General features: G+C 36.5%; 6 protein-coding genes across 6 annotated transcripts; 4 read left to right on the plus strand and 2 right to left on the minus strand.

Annotated features, from left to right (window-relative positions):
- Nucleotides 2065–3486, plus strand: LOC104765516 (RING-H2 finger protein ATL2-like). Its single transcript, XM_010489236.1, has one exon. It carries the CDS (start codon nucleotides 2182–2184, stop codon nucleotides 3103–3105), a length of 924 nt encoding a protein of 307 aa, XP_010487538.1. The 5' UTR covers nucleotides 2065–2181; the 3' UTR covers nucleotides 3106–3486.
- On the minus strand, nucleotides 8769–9640 carry LOC104765517 (condensin-2 complex subunit H2-like). Its single transcript, XM_010489237.2, has 2 exons — nucleotides 9451–9640; nucleotides 8769–9374 (listed from the first exon to the last, which is right to left on the minus strand). The coding sequence occupies exons 1-2, from the start codon at nucleotides 9613–9615 to the stop codon at nucleotides 8991–8993; spliced, it is 549 nt and encodes a 182-aa protein (XP_010487539.1). The 5' UTR covers nucleotides 9616–9640; the 3' UTR covers nucleotides 8769–8990.
- Nucleotides 9666–13357, minus strand: LOC104765518 (condensin-2 complex subunit H2-like). The gene is made up of 11 exons (XM_010489238.2): nucleotides 12832–13357; nucleotides 12622–12721; nucleotides 12057–12163; nucleotides 11830–11972; nucleotides 11313–11742; nucleotides 11034–11206; nucleotides 10798–10962; nucleotides 10622–10720; nucleotides 10386–10487; nucleotides 10133–10288; nucleotides 9666–10056 (listed from the first exon to the last, which is right to left on the minus strand). The coding sequence occupies exons 1-11, from the start codon at nucleotides 13022–13024 to the stop codon at nucleotides 9673–9675; spliced, it is 2052 nt and encodes a 683-aa protein (XP_010487540.1). The 5' UTR covers nucleotides 13025–13357; the 3' UTR covers nucleotides 9666–9672.
- LOC104765519 (ATP-dependent RNA helicase glh-2-like) lies at nucleotides 13900–16259 on the plus strand. The gene is made up of 2 exons (XM_010489240.2): nucleotides 13900–15377; nucleotides 15814–16259. The coding sequence occupies exons 1-2, from the start codon at nucleotides 14115–14117 to the stop codon at nucleotides 15985–15987; spliced, it is 1437 nt and encodes a 478-aa protein (XP_010487542.1). The 5' UTR covers nucleotides 13900–14114; the 3' UTR covers nucleotides 15988–16259.
- On the plus strand, nucleotides 16968–18309 carry LOC104765520 (ethylene-responsive transcription factor RAP2-3-like). The gene is made up of 2 exons (XM_010489241.2): nucleotides 16968–17190; nucleotides 17475–18309. Exons 1-2 carry the CDS (start codon nucleotides 17031–17033, stop codon nucleotides 18038–18040), a joined length of 726 nt encoding a protein of 241 aa, XP_010487543.1. The 5' UTR covers nucleotides 16968–17030; the 3' UTR covers nucleotides 18041–18309.
- LOC104765521 (60S ribosomal protein L19-2) lies at nucleotides 22323–24011 on the plus strand. Its single transcript, XM_010489242.2, has 5 exons — nucleotides 22323–22496; nucleotides 22981–23103; nucleotides 23209–23522; nucleotides 23630–23694; nucleotides 23811–24011. The coding sequence occupies exons 1-5, from the start codon at nucleotides 22385–22387 to the stop codon at nucleotides 23836–23838; spliced, it is 642 nt and encodes a 213-aa protein (XP_010487544.1). The 5' UTR covers nucleotides 22323–22384; the 3' UTR covers nucleotides 23839–24011.

The following is a 24302-nucleotide window of genomic DNA, read 5'->3' on the forward strand; positions in this document are numbered from 1 at the left end:
AAACATGGCATGCTGGTGATATCTTTTATAATTTAATTAATTTCATTATGATATTTATCTTTTAAGTTTTCTGTGAAAAAAGATTCAACTGTTGCTAACAATTTTCTGAAAGAAGCTATATATAACTTGGAAGTCGATATCGGGTTTAGTGTTGCACGCTATCTTGTTCGTGCTTTATGATAAATGAATGAAACTTATGTGTAACACATACATCCTACCAAAAAATCTTTATTTTACATCAATCCTTTAACAAATGTTTTCATAGAAGGTCGGACCGTACGGCGATGCTGGTAACAATCAGATTGGAATTCGACCACGGTATCTTCGTGTGGGGACCTAGAAAAATCAAGTGAGGTATCTCAATACTGAGTACATCAAGGACGAAGCTAAAGAGAGTTTGATGCGGGATTATTCTGATACAATTAAATGGAAGAAAAAATTTCAACTTACAAAGCTTTATTTGTGGATAAAGAATCAAATATATGCCAAGAATTTCTGAGATGGATGTCAATGTTTATCATTCATGATCACAATTCACAACTAATCAGAATCCATAATTGTTTTATATATATGCTTTTTTTTTTCTTGTATTTGGTAGTGGCTTATGAAATTTGTTACGCTACTTGCACTTCTTGTAAAATTTGGGTGTTTCGATCCACAATTATCAAAAGACTATCAAATAATTTTGGATTTATAAAAAAAAACTGCATTGATGATCTTACAAAAGCAATGATTTTGTCTATTAAACTCGACGGTCTATTAAAATGTTTTGTCCATTAAAAACTGCAGCATTTGAAGTTAAATGGTTCGATGAGTACATGGAAGCTACGGCCTACGGGTACTAGTACTACGATATCGGTGGTAGAGTCAGGAGCCTAACTTTCAAACATCCCATGCTGGTGATATTTTCTACTTTATAAATTTTATTATAATATTTATTATTTAATTTTTCTCTGAATAAGTTTTGACTGACTTGTGATATATATATATATATAGGAATTACATGATATCATTGTTAATTTGTATTTAAATTATTACTGTAAGTAAAACAAAATTAAAATTATTGCATGTAATGTATTGATCAAGGAGGACATGAGACCAATGCAGTAAAGTCGAGTGTCCGTACGACTGTCTGTATGAACGTCCGTGCAAGTCACTACTAATGGACTATGGTCCATGTAAGTAAATAGAAACAGAGGCCCTTATCATATCAAAACATATTGGAGAAAGAGAAGGATCTAGAAGAAATGGGAGTTACAATGAGTCTTAGAAAGAAGTCACATGTTATCTTGGTTGATGAGATCGACGAGTCAAACAAGGATCACAGGTCACTCTCATTGTAGGCGTTCTGCATAGCAAAGCAACTTTATGTCCATTTCTTTCTTAATGTCTTTGTAACGGCTATACGTTGTAGGTGTGTTTATATATAGTGTGTAACATACATTTGTAAAAATCTAAGTATTCCATTTTTTGTGTTTATTCTCTTTTACTTTATGTACAATTCTACTTCCGCAATTCTAACGTAATAGAACAACAAAAGAGTGTAATATCAAAATGTTAACTAACACAATAACATAATAATTGAATTTATTGTCAATTCAAATTATTTTGTTCTAGTTAAATAACACAAAATTTGCATTAATTTTATAAAATTCTGAATCTAGTAACTTTAGATTTACAAAGATTTCATATGATTTTTTTATAAATTAAAAACTAATAACAATAAATTCTACATAAAATTTTAAATCATTAAAATATTTAAATCCATAAATCAATAACACCTTCTTCATATCTATGATTTTATTATAGTCATAAAGTGGAATCCAATACACCCCTTATCTATGATAGATTGTTGTTCTTTTGTTTTTTATATTTTTTACATATTAAATTGAACCGAAACCGGTTTAATCCCAATTTCGCTGTAATGGCCTTTTTAGAGGTAAGAGAGTAGAAAGGTCAAAAGAAATTACTGGTAAGAGTCAACGTTGGCGTCGTCTTGCAATTTCCCAATAATTAAGAGTGCACTTTCGCACGAAGCTCTCTTCTCTTGTCTCGTCCCATTAACTAAACTCAAATACCAAATCTTTCAATCACCTTCTTCTTCCTTCACTAAGTTGTCTCTCTCTCTCTCTCTCTCTCTCTCTGAATCATATCTCTCACTCATCCACCACCCAAGAAACAATGAACACCAACGACCCGGATCCGCTTCCTTTAGGCAGACGCGGAGACGACTTCTCCGGTTCCAAAACGTACGCCATGAGCGGCAAAATCATGCTTAGCGCAATTGTCATCCTCTTCTTCGTCGTCATTTTAATGGTCTTCCTTCATCTCTACGCCCGTTGGTATCTCCTCCGTGCTCGTCGACGTCATCTCCGTCGTCGTAGCCGTAACCGCCGCGCTACTACTATGGTTTTCTTCACCGCTGATCCTTCCGCCGCCGCTGCTGCGTCTTCCGTCGTCGCTTCACGCGGACTCGATCCTAACGTCATTAAATCTCTCCCCGTTTTTACGTTTTCCGACGAGACTCATAGTAAAGACCCAATCGAATGCGCCGTTTGTTTGTCGGACTTCGAAGAGAGCGAAACGGGTCGGGTTTTGCCCAATTGCAAACACACGTTTCATGTTGATTGTATCGATATGTGGTTTCATTCTCATTCCACTTGTCCTCTTTGTCGCTCTCTCGTTGAGCCTCTCTCCGAGAATGAATTGACGGCGGCGGCGGAGGAGCAAGTTGTGATTGCGATTGATTCTGTCCCGGTTTTGGTAACCGAACCGGGTTCTAGCTCCGGGTTGAGGTGCGAGCCAAGTGGATCTAGTTCTTCTCCGACGCCGGTGGATAATTCCGGGAGCAAACCGGCGGCGATTACGGTTCCGAGGAGGAACTTCAGCGAGTTAGAAGACGAGTTGACTCGGAGAGAATCGCCGGCGAGTCAATCGTTTAGATCGCCGATGAGTCGGATGTTATCTTTCACTAGGATGCTGAGTAGAGATAGAAGAAGCGCTTCGTCTCCTATTTCAGGAGCTCCGCCGGTATCTCCGTCGTTGAGCTGCCGGATACCGGTGACAGAGTCGGATATCGAGCGGGGTGTAGAGGAGACTCGCTGACTTGCTACGTGGTGGTGTGTGATTGGTTCCTGATTTTCACCGTGAGTAGAAAGTTAAAAAAGTTATTATTACCAACAAACAAGTAATGTGAAAAGTCAAACAGGCTTTTGTCTAGGTGTTGAAAGTTTCAGCGCAAGTGGAGACACGTGGCGTAATCTTAGCTTCCAGCGAATCAATATCCACCGTCTATTATAATTAGATTAGATAGATTTGTTTTGACGATGTACAAAAGTCCTCAGCCGTCTCAACGTATTAATCAATTTACATTTATTATTATTTTTCCCATCTCTTTACACTCTTTTGTAATACTGCCACCAATTCAATTCAGTGGTCATAATGTTATAAACTCATAATTATAATTGAAACTCATACTTAATACAATTAGTTTTCAACGAGTAATTAACACTCTGAAGCAAGTTTATAAGTGCTCAACACGACTGTGACTTCCTAGTTTTGACTCCCTAATCATATATGTAATTATTCCACTTCGTTACTACTATATATTAATATCATTTTCAGTCTTGTCCATTGGTCTGTTTGATATTTTAAATGATGAAATCTGATGACTCTTCGTATCCCTACGCGTCATTTGGACCAAGTCTTATGCCTCCTAACTAGCTCTAAGCATAAATTCCGAACCCGGTTACCCAATCCGGTACCCGACCCAAAAAACCGGGTTTAGGTTGGGTTCGAGTATAGTTATAAAATTTTATTGGGTTCTATTTTCCAGAACCCGTAGGTTCGGGTTAGGGTTGGGTAATACCTGATACCCGTTCGGGTACCCATAGAACCCGAGGAACATAACACTAAACCACTTAGGGATCTTTTGTTCTCACTTATCAGTTTGTACTTTGTCGATTCAATTTCCTAAAATCTCTCGAGGTTTGATACGATATCGATTCATATATATTCATCATCCTATTCCAAAGACAAACCTGGAAACCCTTGCTGCTGCTAGCTTCGCGGAGACCTTACCGTCGCCGCTGAAGGAGATAAACTCACCACCGTCTGCCTTGTCGCGAAATCACTTAGAGGTATGATTTCTGATTTTTGAGGGTTCTTCTTCTTTCTCGAGTAACTTCTCAATCGATTCAATTATGTGATTCTTTTGATTCAAACGACAAACAAATTTCTATAGTTCGAGTATAGACTTTTAGTAAATTAGATTGTCACTTCTCTAATTCTTGTTTGTTTTTGTGAAAACAAAAGCTTAATCTTTAAATTGATTTTTGTCTCTAGATTGTTATACTCAATACTCAATAAAATGTTTACTTAATTTGTTACTAATTTTGTCACCTTCTTGTGTTGTTAATGGCTTTTGTAATTTTGATAATCTATTGATTATTGTTTCTAAAGATTAATTGGTTTGTTTGTGTTTTTAAAATGCAGATGGCATCTTCTGCTGAGCCAAATCCTCCAGATGATTGTGTTGATTTGAGTGGATCCGAATCCGATGATGATGTTCAAACTTTGGTTTCTGAAAATAAGAGGAAAAGGAAAGAGAGAGTTAGTGATGATGGAGGAGGTACTAGTTCTGGTAAGAAGATGAATACAAGATCATGGGTTTGGGATCACTTCACCAAGATGGGAACAAAACAGGACAAATGCCAATGTCAATACTGTGGGAGAAACTTGTCTTGTGAGACTAAAAATGGCACTTCTACAATGAAGAAGCATCTCGAATTGTTCTGCAAACAATTCAAGGTATGGAAAGATGCTAACGGTAATGATCCAACTCAAACTGTTTTTACTTCTGATGGTGCTAGTGGTAGTCTTTGGGCAGTTAAAGTTTCAGAAGCAATATTTAGAGAGGCTACCAATGAGTTTATGGTACTTGCAGAGCTACCCTTATCATTCGTAGAGTGCTTGGGTTGGAGACATTTCTGCTCTAATGCTCAAATANTTGTGTTTTTAAAATGCAGATGGCATCTTCTGCTGAGCCAAATCCTCCATTTGATTGTGTTGATTTGAGTGGATTCGAATCCGATGATGATGTTCAAACTCCGGTTTCTGAAAATAAGAGGAAGAGGAAAGAGAGAGTTAGTGATGATGGAGGAGGTACTAGTTCTGGTAAGAAGATGAATACAAGATCATGGGTTTGGGATCACTTCACCAAGATGGGAACAAAACAGGACAAATGCCAATGTCAATACTGTGGGAGAAACTTGTCTTGTGAGACTAAAAATGGCACTTCTACAATGAAGAAGCATCTCGAATTGTTCTGCAAACAATTCAAGGTATGGAAAGATGCTAACGGTAATGATCCAACTCAAACTGTTTTTACTTCTGATGGTGCTAGTGGTAGTCTTTGGGCAGTTAAAGTTTCAGAAGCAATATTTAGAGAGGCTACCAATGAGTTGATGGTACTTGCAGAGCTACCCTTATCATTCGTAGAGTGCTTGGGTTGGAGACATTTCTGCTCTAATGCTCAAATATATAAACCTCATTCTAGGAGGACAGCATCAAGAGATATTATGGAGATTTATGTCAATAAGAAAGCAGCTATGAAGAAGATTCTTGGGCAAAACCGACAGAGGCTGTCATTGACTACGGACATATGGGTTTCAACAACTACTAGAGCGAGTTATATGGTAATAACTGCTCATTTTGTGGATGCTATGTGGAAGTTAAGGAAGATGGTCATAGGATTCAAGAATGTTGATGGTCATAAGGGTGAAACAATCTGTAATGTTCTCCTTAAGTGTCTAGCCGAGTGGGATATACAGAGAGTGTTCTGCATCACAGTAGATAATGCTACAGCAAATAGTTCTGCTATGACTAAATTTAAGAAAGCTATGAAGAACAGTGGAGATGATGCATTGATATTGAAAGGTAAGTATATGCATTTGAGGTGTGCTACACACATATTGAATTTGGTTGTGAGAGAAGGTTTACAAGAGGTTGACAGTAGTGTGGCTGGAATTCGAAATGGTATTCAGTATGTGAGAGCTACAACAAACAGACTCAAATCATTTGATTTGCGACTTGAGGCGGTGAAGATTAAAAGGGGAAGTGTACCTTTGGATGTGAAAACAAGATGGAACTCGACTTACCTCATATTAGATCAAGCTTTGAAGTTTAGATTGCCATTTGAGAGGATGGAGGCTGAAGATAAAGTGTATAACGATTACTTTCTAGAAAAGGTGGATGGAAAGAAAAGGATTGGACCACCTATGCCATCTGATTTTGATGAAGTTGAGAGGTTGGTTTCTACTCTTGTCATATTTTATAAATCCACATCGGTTCTTTCAGCTTCAAATAAGGTTGCCTCTCATAAACTCTACAATGAGATAGTTTATGTTACTAAGAACCTGACTGAGTTAACCACGAGTACAGATCCTGAAGACGCTTTGAAAAAGAAAGCTTTGTCTATGTTAACAAAGTTGGCAAAGTATTGGGATCCATTTGGAGAACAAGTTGAAATGAATAGGCTGGTGATAGTAGCAAGTGTTTTTGATCCTAGAAAGAAAACGAAATTTGCTGAGCTCTGTTTTGATGCTTTGTATGGGAAAGGCAGTATTGAGTCTGCACATCTTTTAGATGATTTGAATAATATCTTGAAGGACTTGTATGATGAGTACAGTAGAAACAGTTTAGTAAACAAGTCTGGTTCATCTTCTCAGTCACATGGTTCATCTTCCCAGTCGCAGTCCCGAGAGCAAGTTGCACCAGATTTTTGTCAGAAAGCAGGTATTGTTGACATGGAAAACGTATTTGATGAGATGGTGATGGAAAAGGTAATTTACAGCTCCTCTAATGAGTTGGATATTTACTTGAAAGATAATGTGGAGAAACCAAGTATTCTTAAAGGTACAGAATATGATTTGTTATCTTGGTGGAAGGTCAACAATGGGAAGTATCCGATTTGGTCTCTAATTGCTAAGGACATACTTGCAATGCAAGTGCCTTCAGTAGCCTCTGAATCTGCTTTTAGCACTAGTGGTAGAATTTTAGAACCTTATAGGAGCTGTTTAACACACAATATGATAGAAGTGTTGATCTGCACCGAGCAATGGCTAAAAGCTGAAATTCATATCAATGAAAAAGGAGTCTCTACAGTAGAACATTTGCTTTCGGAAGTTGAGCATGATGATGAACTTATGAGAGGTAAGTTTTCTTTTTATTGTTTAACTGTTTATACAATTTTGAATATGATTTTGTTTGTTCTTACGGTTTACATTTATTTTTTTATAGAGTATGAACCTGAATTCAAACATTTGGACAGCTAATCTTGAGAATGAGTCACCCAGATGATCTTTATAGTTTGAATGGTTAGTTTAAGTATATACTATATAGTCTCTACTCTTTGTATTTGTCATTATTCTCATTGTTGTTATTGATATTTGTTTCATTTTGTTTCAGGAAATTTCAAATCAAAGACATCAATCACCAAGTTTCTACTTTCTATCTTCTATTTCTATGTTGCACTTTCACATCAGACTTATATTTTTAGTTTGAATCTTTTCTAAACTCTTCTTTGCTTTCACTCTTTCAGCAACTTAAATTTGTTATCACTTATCACTTTTCTATTTCTTTCAGTTTTTGGATGTTAAATTTGGAGTTATATTATATGTTTTCATTATTTATGTGATTTTGGATGGTAAACTGCAGATTTTGGATGGTAATTTGCAGATTTTTTCATGTATTTCAGGTGTAGTTCGGGTTTTGGTTCGGGTTTTGGTTGAGTTTGGGTACACTTTACCCGAAACTGAATAGAACCCGTTTTTCGGGTTTTTTCCGGGTTCTGAAAATTGTAACTCAAACTGACCCGAACCCGGTACTATCCGAACCGAACCGAACCCAAACATAGTAAAATACCCAATGGATTCTGTTTTCCATTACCTATTAACCCGAACCCGAACGGATAATACCCGAACCCGAACGGGTAACCCGAATGCCCAGGGCTACTCTAACCACAACACACGTGATGTTAAAATAATGTATATGTTACAACTAATTCATGTTAACAACAAAGTGGAGTAACAAGTTAACAACTCGCACTACTATCTCCAAACTCCAAGTCTCCAATCATTGATTTCTTTAAATTAATTATTAAAAAATACATGTAACACATTACACGTTGCTGTTCGTGATTTTCTTTAAGATGTATGCGTGAATAAATTCAGGTTTTAATTAAGCCAAACCCTATAAAAACTATACATACCACTAACTATTAGTTAAAGGTTTGGCAAAGGTACAATAGGAAGACGTCAATGAAGGGCAAATTAGGTACGTGAATATGTTATCTCATACAAGTAGATGACAAAAAGTTCAAGAGAGTACAACAATTTCGTGGAACTTTCCATTGTCAATTAGATGATGCAAAAGTCTGTTGTTGCTTTCGCAAATATCCAAAAGTCCAAAAATAGTGTAGAAAAAGGAATTAACATGTAGATAGATAGACTCATTTTGGAATGTTTCTTGCTTTTTATATTTTTTTTATACTGTATATGCAACGTCTTATGTTTCTTCTCAATTTGTACTATATCCTACTTTTAAAAAAGATATATTTACTAGCTGTAAATTATTCTTCACAAGTGACGACAACATGTGATGAAATAACTAACGTAAAATATCCACAAGTGAGGATATATTGAAATTGATAGTTAGATGCAATTAGGTATATATAACTTGGTGGATATTTACTTGTTCTCACGATTAGATTATCTTTTAAAGATTCACTCTTATGAACAAATCTTAAACATCCGAATTTACCAAAATTTCCACAAGCACTCTCTCTCTTTCTAATATGTTAAAAGACAGACCCTCGAAAGTGGAATTTTCATAGTGATTACAACATATGCTACTTCTGGCAATGCCTTCATTATAACTTACACAAACGAACAGTTACAGAGTTAAATCCCATACCTAACTACACAATCTAATTATTTCCCCAAAGACTTTTCCACTGAAGAAACTTCCGTTACCTCAGCTGCTACATCTTCAGATCGACCTTTCCGTCTCTTCTTACTGTTTGGTGTGCATCTTGTGCCGACAGTGTTGATCTTTGAGATCTTTAGCGAGACTTTCCGTGTCGTCTGGCTTGAGACAGAACATGTGTTTTGCTTCTTTGGTGGTGGTGAATCGTGAGATTTGCCTTTGGTTATTGGAGACTTAGCTCGTTTCCGGGGTAAATTCATTGCTCTTTTCCCATTCTCTCTGTTATGATTCTTGAGCAACCGAACACTGAAAGGTTTAACTGCTGTATAACACATTTGTTCGTTTGTGGAGTTCCCAGGTTTTTCCAGATCAACGTCTCCATTGTTCACCTGTGCAAAAACCATACTTCAAATTTTGAATTCTTGTTTGGTCAACAGACATAATTGGTATCCCCCCGTGACTTACCAACTGGAGAAGCGCAGAGAAAGCCCGAGCTACATCGTGCTTTTCTTGACCTTTCATGAGATCGGTAAAGGTCTCCACGTTTCCACTCTCTTCAACAGTCAGTTTGTTAATAATCCTTTCTCCATATTCTTGAATGTCAAATGGAGGGTGTAGCTCCTGAAACATAGAAAAACAACGACCAGAGGATATAGAAAATGCATTAGATATCNCTACACAATCTAATTATTTCCCCAAAGACTTTTCCACTGAAGAAACTTCCGTTACCTCAGCTGCTACATCTTCAGATCGACCTTTCCGTCTCTTCTTACTGTTTGGTGTGCATCTTGTGCCGACAGTGTTGATCTTTGAGATCTTTAGCGAGACTTTCCGTGTCGTCTGGCTTGAGACAGAACATGTGTTTTGCTTCTTTGGTGGTGGTGAATCGTGAGATTTGCCTTTGGTTATTGGAGACTTAGCTCGTTTCCGGGGTAAATTCATTGCTCTTTTCCCATTCTCTCTGTTATGATTCTTGAGCAACCGAACACTGAAAGGTTTAACTGCTGTATAACACATTTGTTCGTTTGTGGAGTTCCCAGGTTTTTCCAGATCAACGTCTCCATTGTTCACCTGTGCAAAAACCATACTTCAAATTTTGAATTCTTGTTTGGTCAACAGACATAATTGGTATCCCCCCGTGACTTACCAACTGGAGAAGCGCAGAGAAAGCCCGAGCTACATCGTGCTTTTCTTGACCTTTCATGAGATCGGTAAAGGTCTCCACGTTTCCACTCTCTTCAACAGTCAGTTTGTTAATAATCCTTTCTCCATATTCTTGAATGTCAAATGGAGGGTGTAGCTCCTGAAACATAGAAAAACAACGACCAGAGGATATAGAAAATGCATTAGATATCTGACTTCAAGTGAATGGTCACAGAAACTAGGATAACGAAAATTACTTGTTCTTCTAGGTTTTGCTCAATTTTGTGTTTCCACGTTGAAACCCGAGCAGCCAGATCCGTTTGCTTCTCACTTTTAGCTATGTTAGCAAGAAGAGCATCCTACAACAAAAAAAAGACGAACATTTGAGCTTCCATAAGAAAACAGAGCTAAAACCTAACTCGATCTACTGAAAGCTGACAAATGTAGATGAAAATTGTACATCTGATGTATAAAATCAAACCAATGTAGTTACCAGGTGTGAGCGGCAAAGATCTTCCAAGCTTTCTTGACAATTTGATTCGTCGTTTCCAAATCCATCGTAGTTATGTAAGTCAGCAGCTCCACCATCATTCTGCATTTAAGTTCAAATGAGCGGATACGCTTTCCATATATTTCGACCAAAATAGATCAATGCGTGAAACTACTCACCGTATTGAGGACATCTTCATCCATGAACGGATGTTCTGGATCATCACCATCATGATCCCCAAAATCATTGAACTCGCCATTATTGGCTTCATCATGGTTATCCTGATCGTTATTGCCGTTAGCACCACACGGTTGGTTTCCTCCATTTACAAGCATCTCTCGAAGCTGACATCAAAACTATCAGTTTCTTTGTGTTGCATTACAGTATTATATGAAAGGTATAGAGAAACACAAACCTTCTCGTAATAGGGGATGTCTTGTGGTTCTTGCTCGTCTTTCCTACCAGAACCTTGCATCTTCCAAATTCCAATAAGCTCTGAACTGATGGGACCATTGGGTCTAGCGAGAGGAAACATGGAAGTCATATGGTCCTTGGTAAGGTTCCATTCAATCTTTTTGAATTTTTTTACTGCTCAAGAAATAAAGTAGAGCATGAACTACAGAAGTAAGATGCAGATCGAAAGAAATAGCTTCAGATATTAATCAAAAAAAAAAAACATAAGCCATTGACCAACCTTTTTTGAAAGGCTTCACTTTCAGCTTCCCTGGTTCATAGGGATTCAATGGCTTCCATGGATCATCTTCATCAGCATCTGTATCACTTAAATCCATGGTTCCTCCATATTCATTTTCCATGTCAAAACCATGATCATTGTCTCCAAAAACAGGAGGCTGAGACTCTTGCTCACAATTTTCAACATTGGGACCATTCCCACATATTGGGGACAAGTTGACATTAGTGCCCTGATTCTTGCCAACAGATGACTTACGAGCACTTCCTCCAGAACGTCCTATAGATGAGTGAAAACTTTTACGTACTGAGCTGCCTCTGTGAGAACTGATCTTTCCTTTACCAGCATAGTTATCACCTAAAAATTCATTGACCGCTACAGCATCACATGGGTCTAATAGAATAAAATCCCGGTAGAGATGTGTAGTTGCCAACTGCAAGACATGAAAGTTAAAAGAGAGTTTAAGCACCAAACTCTTCTGTTTTTTCGATGCTCTAAGAGATGGAAGAACATGCTATACCAGATAGGATTCCAATTCTCCTCCGTCACCACTAGTATCCAAACAGTCACCTTCAATAACAACTAGATTTGCCGGAGGCTTGACAAAGTGATTTGGACAGGCATCTCCCACAACCGAGCTGTCCAAGCTATTCTTTGGGTCCACTATTTAATAAACAATATCTAGATCAGGAATCCGCTCTCTTGAGTGGTAGATGGATAAAATGATAACTTTCAGAACTTGCTTACCTGGGATGTCATCTACATTCCAGAAGAGATCATTTTCTTCTTCATCAACCTGACGCGAGGAGCTTGCCCTAGCCTCATTTGATGTATCTTTCGACTGTTCTTGCTCTCTGTTTTAAAAAACAAAAACAGTTGACTAATCAGAGAACTTATTTAATATATATCTTTTGCAATTCTGTGACAAACCGCCTATGTTTGATTGAGATAACATGAACGATTAGCTTTCTAGAGTACATAGTTTCTGTATGAATTGCATGACGAAAAGAATGTAAATGTCCAGTCAGATACAAAGAAAACATGAATCTCATCAAGTCACAGCTTAGACACAGCACCTTTATAGAAATTAATTCCTTTTCTAGGTGCAACCCATGGTATAAATTCAGTTACATCTGTGAACACAAAACAAAACCCATACACATAGAGAAAGATGAAATCGAAGTTAGCCCCTAAACCCTGAGATGCTTGGAGTATCTAACACAAGTACTAATTTTTTTTTGTCCTATTCAATGAGCTTCGGACATTAACTTGGCATAAAACAGGGAATTCGAAAAAAAGAAAAAGGTCAAACCTTTGCTTCGATAGAAACTCCAACGTACGCAGAACCAAATTATACAAGTATTCGACTTTCTTGCTGTAAACCTGAACCGAACCCTGAAGCAGCAACGCAGCTACAGGAACACAAAAATGGAAACCCCAAATCTCAATTACCCTAAAAAAGGGAATAACTTGAAATCAAACTGAGAAAATTTTCTGAAAAATCGAAGCAAAACCCACAAACCTTCAGCGAAATTCACAGGAATCTGCCCATCTTCTTCATTTCCAGTGATTTCTCCGGTACAGATTTTGAGAAGGTACTCTTCTAGCTTCTCCGACAAATCAACTTCCCAATTAGCCACCAAATCCCTCTCCGGCTGTACTGTGTGAATCCTCTCACCACGGACTCCACCACCGCCACCGCCGTGGCCTGTCATTCTATGTGAAGACGCAAGGAATATAAGCTTCTGTATGGAGAGATTGGATAATTCATACCCTTAATCCCAAAACCCCCAAAAAGAAAATTGCTGAAACCCTAAAAGCTGTGGATTGGGAGGATTCCAACTAAAAATCGAAAATTTCCAAAGAAATCTCTGATTTTTCAAGTGAAATTTGAAATTTTTTGCTGAGAAACGAAGAGAATGTAAGATCTAACACGAGACAAAACTCAAGTAATTAGTGAAGAAGATAGAAGGAACTGTGAGAAGAGAGAGATTGGGGAAAGAGAGAGAGAGAGAGAGAGAGAGACGAAATATTTTGTCTTCTCTAGATTTTCCCGCTCCTCATCAATTTGCAATTAGTATTACTTTTAGGCCTATGGGCTTGCTTTTAAAGCCCAATAAAACCCCACTTGTGTTGTTACTTCGGTCTGATGATGATGAAACATTGAAAGTTGAAACTGATGGAGTAACTACTTAACTGCTGGCTACATAAACACTATTAGCAAGAGGAGGAGCAATTTCAAGAACATGTAATTTAAGAGAGTCATACAAACCTTTTACTATGGCTGATATGAGTATTTTTGCCATCTGATAATCTTCTGTGAGATTTATCATACTAAAACTGATCGAAATTTTAATTAAATCTGAGATAACTGGGAGCTTATGATGAGCAATTGATTGAAGGCAAATAAACCATTTTCAAAGCAAGATATTTCTATTTAGAGAAACTTCGAGCTTAAATAAAAGGTGAAAAGAAGACATAGAACAAAAAAAAAAATCGGATAAGTTAAACATCTTAATCAAACATGGGGGTTAATTGAATGAAACTTTAAAATAAGAGGGACCTTTCTGTAAAGTTTTATTTTATTCTCTCCCCTTCGTTGGCTCTTGGAGTCTGAACATCAACATCAGAGAGATCTCTAAATTGCTCGTGGTGGATTCGAAGAATCTCTCACGGTCGGTTCTTGACAACGGATCAAGCTCTCTAATCATCTCCCGCAAATCTGCGTTAGCATCATCTGATCCATCGAGCATTTCTCTTTTTTGATCCTTAATTTTACTTTTTTTTTGTAAATCTGAAGAAATCATGAATTCGAACTTCGGGAAGAGATCGTCCGGATCAACCAACAGCTTCGATTTCGATCTGGGACTCGGATCGAGCCAAGGTAGACCTCTGAATGGCCAGAAAAGCCAAACGTCTTCTTATTCAAGCTCAAATTCGCAGCCGAGACCTGCGTGGCAACCTGGTAAGCCTTCGTGGACGCATCAACCCGCACCGAAGCAGACTACGATCCGATCCGAGATCGGTAGTGGTCCGACTTCGATGGTTGGTGATATTCACGGTAAGACGTGGGGTTCAGCTTCGGGATCGGGTATTGGGATTGTGAACAAGGATCCTAGTTTGTTTGGAGATCTGGTTGGTTCCGCTATAGGTCAAGGTAAATCTAATAGAAACGTGCCGTTGAAGAATGCACCGCCTGTTTCGGGTTCAGGTTCTAACAAGAGTCCTTACTCTATGGGGAATTTGGCTGATTCGTTGCCCAAATCGGGTAATTCTATGAAAAGTGGTGGTGGTTTGGGTTATAATAGTAGTAATCCGAGTGGTTTTTCAGGTGGTTACGGTGGTGTTAAGACGACTCCAAATCTTGGAGGTCCTTCAATGAAAAATATGTCTGGTGGGAATATGAGTGGGTCTGGTGTTCCTTTGAATAGTGATCCCTTTGGTTCTTTGCTTGGTTTTGGATCAAAGTCATCAGGAAAGGTTAACAACAATGCACAGAGTTCATTCCAATCGGGAGTATCGAAGCCGAACCCGAATGGTAGCGGTTTCGCGGGGTCGACCACTCAAAACAACGACTTTGGTGATTTCCAGAATGCTGCGAAATCAAACACGTTCTCATCAGGCGGGTTTACGAGTAGCTTTAATGCTTCGAACGTTGATTTTGGTGTGCAATCAAGTGGTCCTCAGTCTTCGAGTGTGAACGATGATGATCCATTAGGAATGTTTACTAGTTCCAATTCCTCAGCTGCAGCAACGGCTACACCACAGACTGAAGATTGGGGATTTGAAAGTTTTGACGGTGGGGCTGATTCTGGTGGCGGTTCCACCACTGAACTTGATGGTTTGCCGCCACCTCCACCGGGTGTATCTGCTACATCAGCTAAGAGCAAGGGTATTGATAACCAGAGACAAGGTCAGTATGCTGATGCCATAAAGTGGCTCTCTTGGGCTGTGATTCTTATGGATAAAGCTGGAGATGAAGCTGGATCAGCAGAGGTTCTTTCAACAAGGGCTTCGTGTTACAAAGAAGTTGGAGAGTATAAGAAGGCTGTAGCCGACTGCACAAAGGTATGTTAAGAAAGGCACTTTTTTCTTTGGATCCATCATGGTTCATATGATTCTTATCTCATCCATATAACAATTCTATAGTTGTATGAGTTGAAGATGTATTGGAATTAACTAGGGGATTAAGGACTCTTGATGGAATTGATACTGATAAGAGTTTTTACATATATGAGATTTAGGTTCATATGCAATCTTAATATAGAGTACGAGTTAGAAATATTGTGCAGGTATAGAAGTTTTGAAGTCTTGCTTTTTGTAGACCTGAACAATTCATCATAGCTAGCTGATTGGTTGTTATGCTCCATAGATGGTTTGTTGTAGACTGAGAACAAAACCAACATCTGGGAAACTTTGTTCTATTTATTTTTGAGTTCTTGACCAGATCTTTACAGATGTTAATTTTTAGTCTTTTTCACTTTGAAAACGTACGTGATTGCAGGTAATTGATCACGACAAGAAGAATGTGACCATTCTGGTTCAACGAGCACTTTTATACGAGAGCATGGAGAAATACAAACTCGGAGCTGAAGACCTAAGGATGGTTCTAAAGATCGATCCTGGGAATAGAATCGCTAGAAGCACAGTTCACCGCCTAGCCAAAATGGCTGAATGATCCTCCATATATAACTTATATATATATATACTTTTCAAAGAAAAACAAAAAAACCCTTCAAATCTCTATAATCCTTCTCATTGCTCAATACGGTTTCGTCTCTCATCCATGGGCCACGCGTGTGTGTGTTTTTTTTGTTTGTTTTTTTGGGGAGATTTATTGGTACGTCTATAATGGTTCATAAATGTATTTTTTGGAACAGTGACATTATATGTTGTTGATTTTCTTCTCATGTTTATCATGAAAAGGTTTGGACATCAATGTTTTATGAACATTGGTACAAGCTCGTGGTGGGTATAACTATACAGGGTTTTTAAGATCGTGGTGAATGAAATGCTAAAGACATCCGTAAACGAGAACCTTACTTTATGATACGCTAGTAACGCTACCTTCGTGAATCGTGATGAACGTGAGACGTTTAACGCTTGTTACACAAATTAATCATTAACTCTTAATACTGGTATTAAATTACACGGTTAGGGTGAGTCTTCTTCGTTTTTTTTTTGTTAACTATTTTACCATCAAAAATCCTTTGTATAGCTCAACTAATAGTACAAAACTCTCAAGTCTAATAAGCATAACATTAAATTATATTTTCCCTCAGATGAATATTCGTAGTGAGAAAAGTATAGAATACTGAGATTACGTGTATTGATAATTGAAAGCATTGATTACCCGACGACGCTCGTGGACGCAACACTCCAAATACCGATTAAATAAACTAACGACACGTTTTCTTACGTTTTGTTTTGAGAGAGAGCCAAAAGAAGAAGAAGAAAAAAAAGCTTACTAATAATTTTGTCGCTACGTGGATTTAGCCTTAAAATTTGTTGTAACCGTCATGTATTAAGGAACATAGAAACTATGCGAATTATTATTATACTACAGTAACTATATAAAGTAATTTAATTTTCACAGCGACTTTATTATTATAAAACCAAAAAGGCATTTATTCTGGTTGGGGCCTATAAAATGCATTTCACCTGCACCATAGCAAAAAAACCTCCTCTTGAGACCCAAAAATATAACAAACAGAGAAGAAAATGTGTGGCGGTGCTATTATTTCCGATTTTGCCCCTCTCGTCACCAAGGCCAAGGGTCGTAAACTCACGGCGGAGGAACTCTGGTCAGAGCTCGATGTTTCCGCTGGTGACAACTTCTGGGGTTTCGATTCCACCTCCAAGTTTCATCCCACCAACCAAGGTACGCTACTACGGTCTACTTACTGCTCTCTCTCAATCAATCATAGAAGAAATCACTTAAATTTTTTTTGAGGAATATAAACTTTTTTCTATAGATAATATTTACTAGAAGATTAAATGATTAGGGATTTTATTTTTCCTTTTTTTTGGTGAGGAAATGGTTAGGGATTTTTGAAGTGTTTATTTGGTTTTTGGTAATGTTATTTATTAGGATTATTTAATGATCTGTGGGGTTAAAACTGTAATTTTTGAAACTTTGGGGAATCCGATGTATTTTTTTGGAAGTTAACGTGAAAGAGGAGGCGGCGAAGAAGGAGCCGGCGACGACGGAGAAGCGGAGGAAGAGGAAGAATGTTTATAGAGGGATAAGGAAGCGGCCATGGGGAAAATGGGCGGCGGAGATTCGAGATCCTCGAAAAGGTGTCAGAGTCTGGCTTGGGACGTTCAACACGGCGGAGGAAGCTGCCGTGGCTTACGACGTAGCGGCGAAGCGGATCCGCGGTGATAAAGCCAAACTCAACTTCCCAGATCTGAGTCATCATCCTCCTCCTCTTCCTCCGCAGGTGTTGTCATCACCCTCCGTGTCATTAACTGATCATCAGCCTCCGGCGAAGAAGCTGTGCGTTGTATCTCAGAGCGAGTTAATAACTCAGCCGAGTTACCCGGTGGAGTGCGTTGGGTTTGGGAACGGGTTTGAGACTGATTACGATCTGAAACAGCAGATATCGAGCTTGGAGTCGTTCCTTGAGCTGGACGCTACCACGGCGGATGAGCAGCTGAGTAGACTCGATGAGTCGGTTTCCGAGGTGGATATGTGGATGCTTGATGATGTCATCGCGTCGTATGAATGAAATGAAGTAATAAGCTTTTAAAAAAAAATTGAAATAAAGATTGTATAATACTATGTAATGTAACAGCCGTTACTTTACTTGTTAAGGTTTTTACCGTTACATTACAAGCAATGCAACCGCTGATGATGTCTGATGTCTCATGTCTCATGTCTGGCTGTGTGTAATGTTGTGACTCAAATCGTGCGTTATATTACGGTTTGTGGTATTGTTATTCTCTATTATGGAAACCTTACATATATATTGTAATGTAGATAACAACTTTTAAAACACTAGCGCTATGTATTTTGTCTGCTCTTTGGTACATTATTACTTCATATATTTTCAGCTATTTTGTTTACTCTTGGTAATATTAATATATAATTTATTGGTTATCAAAGCAAAGAGAGAATGGTTTTATTGAAAAAGGTGATGATGATACTACAATATGTAGTAGAAGAGACAAATTAGCAGCCTTTTAGGTTTTTTTTTCTTCTTTTCGGTTCGTATTATACATATATAGTTTAGTTACGTATTATTTATTTCTCGTCAGTGTATGATAAAGGTTGTATGATGATTTGTGAGTCTTTCTCTTCTTTTTTCCCATCAATATTTAGACATCTTTACTGGAAAAGGTCTCTTCCGTTACTCTTCTGGAAAATTGGAATTCTGATCAAATATCTTAATTTAAACCTTATTTAAAAAAGTAAAAAAAAGTACCAACATACAAATGAATTAACAATTAACATATACTAGCTAGCCAACCTCAATTCGACTAGAAAAATAGGCAAAATAGATTGGATTAACAGAAACAAAGAAAAAAAAAATGAAGAAAGCAGTTTGTATTTTAACTATTTGGTAAATCTAGTCCTGTCGTTATCCCCAAAAATTTTGTTCGTACGTATACAATACAATTATACATGCATGTGGTAAATAAATAAAGGAATAATGTATAGATAGATGCATGAACCTCTAAACTTAAAAGCCTAGTTGGTCTAATAAGAATTTATGTGGGTCCCTTCAATGTTTCGAAGATTGACAGAATCTATTTGTTTCCCGAGTTTTGTCTAATTTTGTTTTGAAGTTTCTGATATATAAATATATAATTATATCATTAATTAGTAATTTTATACCAATCGCATCTATTCGGTGTGAATTATTTAAATAAATTAAGTACACAAATTCAGATAACCAAAAATTATCTAATGCTGCGTGTCTTTAGACTGTTTATTGTTTAACAAACCGTTTCTATGTAGATTAGCATAAACAATATTTTCCAACCTATTAAGATTAGGTTATAAATGAGTTTTTTTTTTTTTACTTGTATAATTGTAACACCTGATGTCGTGCTCAAAATTAAAGCCAATATAATAGAGACGATTTGTTTTTAGATATATTATGAAAGTGGTCTAGGCGGCTGCGCCTAGGCGTCGTGTAAGCGTTAGAAGCTCAGCAAACGTCTAAATAACCGTCTAAACCGCTTAAAATTACGTAAATTTTATTTTACCATTTCTTTTTGATTTTTACTACATATATTTAAATTATTAAGTTATATATATACATATGTAATTATGAATGTTTATATGTTGTTAATATAACTTTAAAATGTATTTTTCTTACTTTTGTTTTAAATTTATATTTTTTTATTTTTCTAACACATATTTTTATATAATTTTATATATATAATATTTTATTTTGTAAACGCTTAAACCACCTAAACACTGTCTAGATTTCGATTAAGTGTTCTAGGCGCTAGGTGTTGGGTAACCATCCAAATATCACCTAGCGCTTTCTTGAACACTGATTCAACCAATTGTGTTATTAAATTTAATTATCAACAGTATTAAACAACTATTGCTTATAATAATGTCTCGTTTGCTTCGAAACTAACTGGGGCTATTGGTTAGTTATACTAATGACTAATGTAATCTGTTTACGTGATACTCAACGTCATTCTATCTGTATAATCAACCTTTGGTATAATGAAATATTATGATGCTTATATATTATATAAGTCGTCGATGCAAACATTAAGATTTATTTAGTCACACCTACCATGCTGGTCATATACCCCAAATTCTACAATAACATATGAAAAAGGTGAAAAAAACACAGTGATATTATTCACTATTCAAACAGATTCAGAGAATTTATGCCTTGTATAGAAATTTCGAACATGACGTATATATACACATATATTATGCATAACTAAAACTCATTTGACTTTTCAAAATGTTTTATTGTGATATATCATTTGACTCTATGTGGTAACATTTATTAAGCAAATCCCAAACTTTATCCTTCTTAGTTACTCCCCACTTGGAATAATCTAAAAATGGTTCGCATTTATTTGACTCGCAAACAAATAATGCAATCCGTGTGCGTGTATGTGTAAATTTTATTGCCAATGCATAGGTATTGTAAATGTAATATATGATTAATCAAATCTATTGTTCGTTTCTCCCCCAATCAGTGTAATCTTTCTCTCCTTGAGAAGGATAGGAACGAAGTGAAACTGATCATTGGTACACATAGACCATGAAATCACATTTTCCAGTGAGGCTTAACCCTACAATATTTATAGGTCATGTTGGCATACTTTTGTGTTGTGTCAACTATGTCCATCAACTCAAGCTCAAGGCCTATAATGATGTCTAGTTTGTTCATCTATGTGGATGAGAGCCTTGGTCAATTAGGTTGAGAAATTCAAGGTATTCACCATATTTTTTAGAATGGCAGTTTATCAAGAGTTGACAGCCTTTCACATTGGGTCGATGGTTTCCTACAAATGTGATGAAATAAAATTCAATTTGCAATCCATGGTTGACGGTGTTACAAGAGATAATATGTTTTTGAACAATGTGCAAAGTTATTCACACAAGTTTGTGAATTAATATGATGAGAATTTGAGTAAAAAGATAGAATATGCAAAGAAATGAAAGAGATGGGATGAGAGTTGGATGAGGCCTATTTAGGATCTCCTTTTAATTGTACTAGGTAATATCTCTCGCATGTGCGGTTTGTTGTTTACTAGTTATGTTAATTAATTTTAATTTATTTAATAATTATAAAATTATATAACCAAAATTATGTGAAATTTGGAATATGAGGGTTATAGATGGATGTGTGACTTGCTGTTTATATTTATAGAGACAATTATGGTTCAAAACAAGCAATCCATATGATCTAAATGCATAGGTAATGAACAAATAGTGTACCACTAACATATATTAAAGTGCAATAAGTGCATATTTTTTAACATCGCTAAATAAAAATTGTGAGAGCATTACTATGATAATATTAAGGGAGGTTACAAACAAAGTATTTACCATATCAATATTTTAAAATAGTGGGCGTAAAATGTGTAATGCAATGTGGTTTTGTTTATATTTTCCAAACAATAAAAGTAAAGCTTATTAGAAAATTACATATTAAAAAAAAGATAGGTGAATATGTTAGAAAATAATAAAACATCAAAAGTTCAAACAGATGATTGAAATTCATATTTTTTAATCTCCACCATTAGATTTAAAAGTTTTGTTATAGCTATCTCCACCATTAGATTTAAAATTATTTTACAGATATGAATTTAAATTTAAAACATGAAAGTTAAAGAATCTATGAAGGCGTTATAAATAAAATAAAAATTGAAATAAATGTTAGATATATATCATATTTCGAAAGTAAAGTTAGAATTAAATTTTTATATCTATGATTTATATATATATGATTCTCAAATTTAAATCACCTTGTAACATGTTAATATTTTTTAATATATTATAATTCATACATTTTCTGTATTATGTTTGTAGTAGACAAAAATAAATGATTGTAGTATTTAAATTCATTAATTATTTTCTTGGGCTATTTGCAAAACTACTCTTTTTCTATACCAATTTTGCAAAAATACACTCTATTGTTGTTCAATTTTTCAATAATACCCTTTTCTATATACATAATAACTAATTTCTAAACTCTAAACTCCAAATAATAAACTATACCCTAAATGTAATATAGAAAACTCAAATTTAAAATTCTAAAAATTAATTTAATATATTGTAATTGTGTAAAAATGACAAAAATGAAAATGGCCAAGTTATATTTAAAAAAAAGTATCTACACAATTTCTCTATTATTTTTCAAAAACCAAAATATAATGGGCCGAATTTAGTCCCATATAAAAAGCAAACGGGCCGAATTAGCCGAACATCTCTGAGTTAGTGGGTCTAGGAGGGGAACTGAACTAGACCCAAAAACCCTAAAGATTTTGATTAGCTTTGATTTATAAGTAGTCCCTTTTTTATTTATTTTGCCCTAAGGAAAAACCCTAACGGAGAGAGGCGGAGAGGAAGACGGGGAGAAGCAGCTATGGTGTCGCTGAAGCTCCAGAAGCGGCTCGCCGCATCCGTGATGAAATGTGGCAAGAAAAAAGTGTGGCTCGATCCCAATGAGTCTAGCGATATCTCTATGGCCAATTCCAGTAAGATTTTTTTAACTCTCTCCGATTACTATATCTGAGCTTGATTGGTTTATAGATTGAGTTTCGCAGAAACTGTGTTTTATTCTTGGGAGTGATTAGAAACGGATAGCTCTCCATTTATGAACCAGTCTTTCTAGTTTCTAGGATTGGTGTTAGGTTAATTCATTAAGTGAGTATAACCTCATTTTTGCACTGTCCTGTCATAAATTGAAGTATCGTGACGATGTTGTGAGACTTGAGTTCGTCTGAACCAGAGCTGCGACGAGTTTGTTTCAGTTCTGAGTCACATATGTAGTAATTAGATTCTGCATCAAGTTTCATAGAATTAAAATGGGATTGAATTTGATTAATGTCGTTGTAAGAAATGAAGTTGTCAGATGGTCTATTTTGTTTTTTCTGCTAGTTTGTTTGGGATCCACTGTCATGTTAATTTGATAGTGGGGTTGATGTTATTGTTAATACTTTGTTGGATTGACTGTAACAGGGCAGAACATTAGGAAGCTTGTGAAGGATGGCTTCATTATCAGGAAGCCTACCAAGATCCATTCACGTTCTCGGGCTAGGGCTTTGAACGAGGCCAAGAGGAAGGGTCGTCACTCTGGATACGGTAAATTCCGAATGAGATTTCCTGCTTTTGGATATTCTTTTGTCACCCTCTGATTATTACTGGTTTGATGAGCTTCGTATTTTGGACCAATTCAACCTTTGTCAGGTAAGAGAAAGGGTACAAGAGAGGCAAGGCTACCAACCAAGATTATCTGGATGAGGAGAATGAGGGTGTTGAGGCGTTTCCTGAGCAAGTACCGTGAGTCCAAGAAGATTGACAGGCACATGTACCATGATATGTACATGAAAGTGAAGGGTAACGTGTTCAAGAACAAGCGTGTGCTTATGGAGAGCATCCACAAGATGAAGGCTGAGAAGGCTAGGGAGAAGACTCTTTCTGACCAGTTTGAGGCCAAGCGTATTAAGAACAAGGCTAGCAGGGAGAGAAAATTTGCCAGAAGAGAGGAGAGATTAGCACAGGTGAAAAATTTACAAGGCCAATCTTGACTCTCTGCCCTGTTAGTTTTATGTTTTGGACATTTTATCGTTAGATGTACGACTCATTAATACTTTTTTGGCAATTTTAGGGACCTGGAGGTGGAGAGACAATAACTCCTGCTGCTGCGCCAGCACCAGCACCTCAACAAGCAGAGTAAGAAACCTGTTCTCTGTTTCCTCTTTCCTGTTTTGGGATATGAAGTTAAAGTAGGTGGAGATATCTATAGAAGTATCAGAGACTAATTTTGTGGTTGTTGTGTTCTTTTGCAGGGTGGTAACCAAGAAGAAGTCACAGTAGTGATTTTGGTTTTGAACCTTTTTTTTGCGGTTGAATCTTGAGCTTACCTGTAGAAGAAGCGTCTTTTTATTTTAATGATTTTGTCGGAGATTCTTTTCTTCAAAGATATTTCTTATGTTATGGAGCTCACATTGCTCATTATTATGAATTCACCAGTTTTGCTTCTCTTTACATTTATTCTTTTCACCATTTTTGATCCCATTGTGTTGAACTTGAAAGTAGAAGTTGGGTAAATGTCACTTCTCAGTTTTGGAGTTCCTCCGCAGTCAACCATATGTCAAATCACAATTGTAACACATATTTAATCACAATTTTACCAACTTAAGTTTTAATATAGTGAATTTGGCAACGATTAAAATGATATTTATCAAACACCATTCAATATATTTCAAAAACATACACCAGGTGTAATAATTATTATAGATACCAAATATTTAATACGTGTGGGACTGTGGGGTAAGTTG

The sequence above is a fragment of the Camelina sativa genome, chromosome 19 (genome assembly GCF_000633955.1).
Source record: "Camelina sativa cultivar DH55 chromosome 19, Cs, whole genome shotgun sequence".
Classification (NCBI taxonomy): Eukaryota; Viridiplantae; Streptophyta; class Magnoliopsida; order Brassicales; family Brassicaceae; genus Camelina; species Camelina sativa.

Excerpts from the sequence above, each read along its gene's own strand:
- LOC104765517 (XM_010489237.2), bottom strand. The coding sequence starts at position 9,615 with ATGTTTCAGGAGCTACACCCTCCATTTGACATTCAAGAATATGGAGAA. Across the intron at positions 9,375-9,450 it reads TCTCTGCGCTTCTCCAGTTG|GTGAACAATGGAGACGTTGA; the intron begins GTAAGTCACGGG and ends GTTTTTGCACAG.
- LOC104765521 (XM_010489242.2), top strand. The coding sequence starts at position 22,385 with ATGGTGTCGCTGAAGCTCCAGAAGCGGCTCGCCGCATCCGTGATGAAA. Across the intron at positions 23,104-23,208 it reads GGGTCGTCACTCTGGATACG|GTAAGAGAAAGGGTACAAGA; the intron begins GTAAATTCCGAA and ends AACCTTTGTCAG. Across the intron at positions 23,523-23,629 it reads GAGAGGAGAGATTAGCACAG|GGACCTGGAGGTGGAGAGAC; the intron begins GTGAAAAATTTA and ends TGGCAATTTTAG.
- LOC104765519 (XM_010489240.2), top strand. The coding sequence starts at position 14,115 with ATGAATTCGAACTTCGGGAAGAGATCGTCCGGATCAACCAACAGCTTC. Across the intron at positions 15,378-15,813 it reads CTGTAGCCGACTGCACAAAG|GTAATTGATCACGACAAGAA; the intron begins GTATGTTAAGAA and ends ACGTGATTGCAG.
- LOC104765516 (XM_010489236.1), top strand. The coding sequence starts at position 2,182 with ATGAACACCAACGACCCGGATCCGCTTCCTTTAGGCAGACGCGGAGAC.
- LOC104765520 (XM_010489241.2), top strand. The coding sequence starts at position 17,031 with ATGTGTGGCGGTGCTATTATTTCCGATTTTGCCCCTCTCGTCACCAAG. Across the intron at positions 17,191-17,474 it reads GTTTCATCCCACCAACCAAG|TTAACGTGAAAGAGGAGGCG; the intron begins GTACGCTACTAC and ends TTTTTTTGGAAG.
- LOC104765518 (XM_010489238.2), bottom strand. The coding sequence starts at position 13,024 with ATGACAGGCCACGGCGGTGGCGGTGGTGGAGTCCGTGGTGAGAGGATT. Across the intron at positions 10,721-10,797 it reads ATGAAGATGTCCTCAATACG|AATGATGGTGGAGCTGCTGA; the intron begins GTGAGTAGTTTC and ends ACTTAAATGCAG. Across the intron at positions 10,057-10,132 it reads TCTCTGCGCTTCTCCAGTTG|GTGAACAATGGAGACGTTGA; the intron begins GTAAGTCACGGG and ends GTTTTTGCACAG.